At 46.5% G+C, this 7,395-nt stretch overlaps 1 gene segment (V, D, J or C); it reads left to right on the forward strand.

Moving 5' to 3' along the window:
* The first annotated feature begins 464 nt into the window (after positions 1 to 464).
* LOC128772658 (immunoglobulin lambda variable 1-40-like) lies at positions 465 to 1,223 on the forward strand. The segment is given in 2 exon segments: positions 465 to 571; positions 683 to 1,223. Coding segments are annotated over 2 exon segments (438 nt in total).
* Positions 1,224 to 7,395: the final 6,172 nt, after the last annotated feature.

Consider the following 7,395-nt stretch of genomic DNA (forward strand, 5'->3'; position numbering starts at 1 on the left):
GAACAGTCAAGGGAGCCATGGACAGGCTCACCCCCAGGAGTCTGAGTAGAACAGAGAGTCTGCCCTGAGGTGTTGGGGGGCCACGTGGGGAGACCTGGTCTAACGCTTAGAGGAGAGTGGCTAGAGCAGTGGGGAGGCAGAAGTGGTGTCTGATGGGCTCTGCTCATGTCATACAATGGCATGTCTGTGTCTGGACACTAAGGGGCACTCAAGGCCTGTTTCTGAGGGGTCACGGTAGATCAGAGCTGAGTCCTGCCACCTGCCACTGCCTGTGCCCTCTGCTCAGGCCTCACATCTGTGACCTCCCCACCCGCTGCCCTGAAATTGCCCCTACCCTGCCCATCCCCCTGACATCCTCAGACAGAGGCACCTAAAGAAGTCGGTGAGGAGTCAAAAAACAGGGGGGTCGCATTTGCATGGTTGGGCCCTCCCCCTCTCAACAGATCAAGAGGTGAAGGGAGAGGTGAAGGGAGGCTCCGCTCAGCTGTGAGGCAACAGAAGGCAGGATCGGTGCTGACCTCTGCCATGGCCTGGTCACCTCTCCTCCTCACCCTCCTCGCTCACTGCACAGGTGACTTGATGTGGGGACACGGGAAGGGGTTCTGGAAGCACAGGTGTGGGCCTGATTCCTCCTCTTGTCTATAGACTCCAGGAATATCCTCTCTGTTGTTTCTCTTCCCAGGGATTTGGGCTCAGTCGGGGCTGACTCAACCATCCTCAGTGTCTGGGGCCCTGGGCCAGAGGGTCACTATCTCCTGCACTGGAGTTGGTAGTGACGTGGGCTGGTACCAACAAATCCCAGGAATGGCCCCCAAAACCATCATCTATCGTAATAGCAACCGACCCTCAGGGGTCCCTGATCGATTCTCCGGCTCCAAGTCTGGCAGCACAGGCACCCTGACCATCACTGGGCTCCAGGCTGAGGACGAGGCTGATTATTACTGCTCATCGTGGTACAGCAGTGGCAGTGCTTACACAGTGGTCCAGGCCTGTGGGGAAGTGAGACAAAAACCTAGTTACTCATCTGTAAAGAGGGAAACATATCAGCAGTTGCCTCCTCAGCTTAGCCTGTGATTCTGCTCATTCCGTGGCTGATGACTTGGACGCAGGTCCATGCAAGGGCACCTCCCGTGAGTGAGGTTCCTCCTGTCCTTTCTGTCCTCAAAGTCACTCTCAGAAAACCCTTCCGACACAGAGTCTTGATGGAAGACAAATCTCTTGTTTTATCAGCTCAGGTATTTTACTTCTAGGCCATATCATATCAATTTTTCCTTCTGATATAAAAATAAATAAAGCATTTTTACTTTTTCTCTGAACTCTACCCATGTGGTCCCTGAAGAATAAGTCAGCCTTATTTGCATCTGGTACTATTATCTCCATGGCAGTGGCTAGTCTTTTCTTCTTATCTATTATTTGTGAAAAAATGCCAATTTAAAATTGTAAAATTATGAAGATAAGTTTCAAAACCTTTGTCCATAGGAAAAACCCTGCACTTCAATGTTTATAACAACTGATTGCTAATCACAAAAGGCTGAAAGCACCCTAAACATGGCACATGGATATTTATTCTAGGTTTAAAATAATCACCCAAACCAGGAACCAACTAAGAGGACACCCAGGAGGTGCCACTTTTATAAATAATTTAATAATTATATCAAACATTGGAAGAAGCAAAACTCTGCAAACATCTGTAGGTCGTGGGGATGCTAAACGCTGAAAAAGAATTAGTCATGTGAACAGAGGAAAACATTCTGAGCCACAGAATTATTCTATATGATGCTAATGGCCTTTCAATGACACTCTGTCATTGTCTGGCATTGTCTCCAAAACAAACGCAAGCAAATCAGCGCACAACCACCACACATACCCATGTGAGCACACACACAAGGACAGGTTGTGTCTAGGAGCTCACGAGCCAACTTAAAGGGGCCCACGAGGCAAAACTAGAAAGATTTCAACCACAGGAACATAAAAGGATTGGGTTGTAACTCAGTGTCTACACATGTATCTGCCGTCTATATTGTTAACTGATGGTATAAATAAATGGAATCAGATGAGACACGTTCCCGTGCGGAGATTTCATGGAACAGGTGTAAACCCTTGTCTTGAATGACGTCAGGCATAACCCCCACTCAGTAAGTATGCACAAAGGCACCAACAAGAGGGACAGTCTGAAGAAGTGTCACAGTAAGAGAAGCTTAAGGACAATTCACAACTCAATGTCTCAAAGAATCTTAACTGGATCTTACTACAGAAAAAGGACATTAGGTAAAAACTAAGAAAACCTGAATAAACTGTGGATATTAATTGTTACACGTTGAACTGTGTCTCCAACAATTCATGTGATTAAGAGTTCTAAAAACTCCCATATTTCAGGATGAGACTCTATTTGGAAATGAGACTGTTGCAGATGTAATTACCAGGGTGAGACCAGTAGAGTGTAACTGCATCTGTTCTAAGCTTTCTCTGTCTTTGTTTTTCCTCTGACTCAGTCTGGAATGCTGCTGAAAGGAATCTCACTATTTTGGAGAAAAGGCCTATGAACCCATCCTACATTGTCTAGGGAACCCTGGTATCACCAGAAAAATCTAGACATTTTGTCGTCTTTTCACTCTTAACCAATGGAACATTTACCAAATAAATATAATAGGGTTGAATGTGAGTGGGATTCCCTTCCCTGAATGTCCCTTAATGGATGAGCAGAGAACGAATTTCTAAGAAGATCGATTCCCTTGTACTGTACAGTGGTTTACATCATGGTCATCCTGAAAACACTTACAAAACTGAACTATTAGAGAGGCAAATGAGTCATAAGTATACCAGAGAAGAAAACTAAATTCCAGACTAAGTATAAAGGCCCGGTCAAAACCCAAATTGGGAATTAAGTACAGTGGATACTTCTCTGCGGAGACCTGGTAGTCTTTTGACAAACGGAGACTTCAAAGGCCCCAGAGCCTGTACCATAGAGGTGATGGGATATAACAGGAGATTCTCATAATACAGCAGCAACAGCAAAAAGTATTCAAAGTTCAAGGATAACACCCATGGACTTTTTATCACATATGAACCGGGAGTGATCCTGGGAAATATGAGGCCTTGAAATTGGTTTCGATTGGAGACTGGTAGGGGTGCCTGGGTGGCTCAGTCGGTTAAGCTTCAGACTTCGGTTCAGGTCATGATGTCGTGGTTGTGAGTCGATGTCCTGCCTTGGGCTCTGTGCCACTAACTCAGAGCCTGGAACCTGCTTCTGATTCTGCGTCTCCCGCTCTCTCTCTGTACCTCCCTGCTCTCTCTCCCTCTCTCTCTTTGACCCCCCCTTCTCTCTTTCTCTCTCTGTCCTCTCTCTCTTTCTCTCTCTGTCTTCTCTCTCTTAAAAAGAAATAAACATTAAAACAAATTCAGATTGGAGACTGGTAGTGATGCCAGGGCCCTGCAGCAAGCAAACCCAATGTCAGGGAACACTAATATGTCCAGGAACGTAAACACTGTAAAATAAGCCCTATGGTAAGCAGACTGGATGCTGTTAGTAACCTGAAGAAAATTAATGTCTCCATCCCAAGCACCCAGGAGAGGTTGCACTCATGTTCCTTCTCTGGACACTGAAACCTCAAATATCCGTCTGCAAAGGTCAGAGTGTCCTCTAGGGATGCTGTATGTTGTCAGAGCAGCTGGGTGACCAGGACTGGGGTCATCGGTGGGCTGCTCAGACTGCCCTGAGATGACTGGGCTCTGGGCCAGGCCAGCAAGAAAATACTCGAATGGCTCTCATCTACTAAGGCAAACACGGTCCATACTGCAGTGTGACTGTCCCTCACCTGGGCCTCAGGGGCCCCGGGAGTGCTCAGCTCTGACTCACTCCCTTACATCACCTTTCTCCCTCCAACCCCATGGCACCCTTCCCCAGGCCTGAGGCCAAGCACAGACGTCTGGTCCATCGCACAGAACAAAAACGTTTGCAGGCAGAATCTTGAGCTGGACCACAGTCAGGGAGGTGACTACTAGAACACTGGGGAAGAGGGGTCTTGTTTTATTCTTCTGCTCTTTTTATTCTGTCGCATCAATCCATGTGTTTCTTTCTAGGCCAATGCCCTACTGGTTTTCATTACTATAGCTTTGTAATATAACTCAAAAGCAGGAAGTCTGGTCCCTCCAGCTTTGTTCTTCTCTCTCAATATTGTTTGGCAATTTGGGGTCTCTCTGGTTGTGTATAAAAGTCAGGAGATTTTTTCTATTTCTGTGAAAACTGTCTCTGGAATTTTCATGGGAATTGCATGGAGTCTATAGATTGCTTTGGGCAGTGTGTACATTGTATCATGGCTTTTGGTTTGGAAAACGCTGGGTTTAGGAATTACGTGGAGGCTGTGTGTGAGGTCGAAGGATGTGTCCAAGATGACACCCGTGTCTGTGGTTCACAATTTGAATGGATGATGATGGCCCAAAAGAAAGACCCGATGCCCGTTTTAGCCATAAGGTAAAGAATGTGGATATTTGCATTGTTTCCTTTGTTAATTCACTGATGTATTCTTTTTAATTCAAAGCCATTTCCTGAGCACCAAGGACATAGCAGTCAGCTGCAGACACTTAGTGCTGCAAAGGACAAACTAAACTCTCAAGGTCATGGAGTATGTTTGGTCATCACCTGACTCACTACGAAAGACAAGGATCAGATGTTTTACGTGAAGTATTCATATATTGTGGCCCTGAATATATATACATTCACACACATGCACAACGAGTCAAACCAGATTTCAGGGTTAAGGAAGGTATATTTCTCTTCCTAGGTTTGCCTTTCGATTCCATTTGGAGATGCTGGATTCAGGTGGTCAGTTGGCCTACCTCTTAGACCTCCAGTGGATGTCCACTAGAGTCATCAACAACAAGCCACCCCTCTTTCTCGGGCCTTGACACATGCCCTGACCTCTGACCCAGGGCACCTCCTCTTAGGGATCCATTGGCTCACCCTAAAGTTCCCCCTTTACGTACCGCAGCTCTGTAAAGACCTCTTTGTCCCAGCTCCCCTGCACGCCGCAAATGCACACGGGCTGTGTCCCCATATGTGTGTCCCAGCGACACCCCTTCGCTGTCCTTACATTTACCACGGGCAGCATCTGTGAACAGGAGACACAGAGCAGTTCTGGGGATACTGTTGGCAGAGATGGACATTTTGAACCAAATCACAAGCTTCCACTGAGATACATTTCCAAACGTGAGAGTGTCATGGTTCCAATAAGGGACCCAGAAAGGCCCTTTCGTACTCCGCTCCCATGGCTCACAACATCAGTACGACTGCTGTCCAAATTAACATTCTGCTTGGTGTGCAGAGGGGATCACAGCAGATGGAGGACATGGTGCCTAGGGCAGCAGGGGAGCAGCGCGAACAGGGGCCTGCAGAGTGAGGGTCAGCAGCTAAGCTTCCTGGGGGGCAGTAGGCACACTGGAGCCTCAGGGCTATGTGACCTGCCTCCACCTGGGAGCGTCCATTGTCCTGTGAGCCCTTGCATCTGTCTGCGTCACCACATTGCTTCCAACGTGGATCACTTCTTCCTTTTTCCCTCTGGCGTCTGGAAAATTGCAGGCTTATACACAAGGCATAGACAGAGCGCATTTCCCAGGAGGAAGCGGGCTCTCAGGACCTGCCCAGAGGATAAGGCAGCTTGTGGGCAGAATCCCTTCAACGGAACCTCAGGGAACAGAGCTCTGTGTGGTGTCCACCGTGTCCTGGAGTGTCTCCTTCAGTCCTTTATACATGGAGACTTTGCCAGATTTTACAGAAAGCAGTCCCTGAGGTCACACAGGACATACTCTCTCCTCAGTTCATCAAGGAGCAGGGGCAGCAATACCAGACTCACAACCCGTCTCTTAGTAAACTGGTCACTTGAGCCAAGGTCCCCACTGGAAACCTCTGCAATATGCACTATTCTGGGTGTGAGACAGATGCCCCATCAATGTGAAGCTTGACATCGTATAGGATGCAGCCAGAGTGGGAGGAAATAATCACTTCAGATCCGGGGTCACTGCCCCACACCTTGCAAAGGGCTCTTCACCCGCTCACGTGGAACAAGATCTCTTCTCTGCTGCGTTTGTTCCACCCATCGTGTCTCTGGTACCAAGTGTCACCAGTAAGTCACCAACACTGAGACTAATCACTCACTAAGATCTCTGCTGTCACTGCTGCCACAGCACGGCCCTATCTAAGGCCATGACATCCATCTGGGACTTCAAGAGTGACCACTTTCCTTTCCCATCCATGCAAAGTAGTAACCATCGATTTGGCTTTTTAGTTACATTGTCTAACACGTGAGGAATAATGTTGCAAAATAATGGACGTGAAGATTCCCTTTGCAAGTTCTTGATCCTTGTGGAACTGGTCCCCTCGCTACTCCATGAACAAGGATGCCGGCCTCAGGACCACATCATAAGTGTGTGAGAGTGTGCGTTTTACCATGTTATAAATGGATCTGTTTTTGTGTTTATGTGGCTCTTATTAGGATTTGGTGTGAAATTTGGCCAAAGGCTCTTTGAGACCAATTGGGGCAATATGATCGTATCTCTTAATGTAATAAGATGGTATGTAAGTAAAGATTTTCTTACTATCATTGGAGTAAATCACACTTAATAATTGTGTATCAATTTATAATATGGTATTGAGGTCTCTTTGTTAATATTTTATACAGAGTATTTCTATCACTATTTAATAATAATGGTCTGTAATTTTCATTTTTGTGCAATGTTTTTTGAAAGTGTACTTTTGAGTTTTATAACCCTTGTAAACGAACTAAAAAATATTATATACCTTTTGATATTATGAAAAAACAAGGAGCAAATAAAAAATATTCTTCTCAGTTCTGAAGTTTTGTTAGTTGTCCCCTGTGAAAACATCTGTATCTTATGCATTTCTATGGAGTGCTTCTAGAAAAACATTTTCCATTTTTCAATTAAAGTTGGTCTATACACTCAGTATATTTTTAGTATAGCCAAATTGTAACTTTTTGAGAAAGTATGCATTCAATGTATTCTTAATAGGAGCTATCTCTCACAAGTTGCTTCCATTCATTTTTCGTGTTTCAACATGAGTTCAATAGGATGTGCTTGCAACAGCCCTGTGGACCCTACAGTGCTGGTCAGTGACGACCAGTCACCCAAAGGAGCCCAACCTGGAGGCTTTGAGCTATGTCAGCATGTGCTTGTTCCAGAGCTCTTCCCGGGCTTTAGTGGAAACTGCACCCTCCTCAGTGTGTGGTGTGGGCTGGGCTCCAGCACCAGGGCTCAGGGAGGGGCTGGACTGTCACTGAATGGGACCCATGTGCATGGACAGCCCCTCCTGTGTCAGGGGTGGAGGGGAAATGAGAGCCTGGGGCAGCCCAGCCCAATGTGGGGACCAGAGGCTGTGCCACC

Source organism: Panthera pardus, unplaced genomic scaffold (assembly GCF_024362965.1).
Source record: "Panthera pardus isolate Hobbes unplaced genomic scaffold, ASM2436296v1 HiC_scaffold_228, whole genome shotgun sequence".
In the NCBI taxonomy this organism is placed as follows: domain Eukaryota; kingdom Metazoa; phylum Chordata; class Mammalia; order Carnivora; family Felidae; genus Panthera; species Panthera pardus.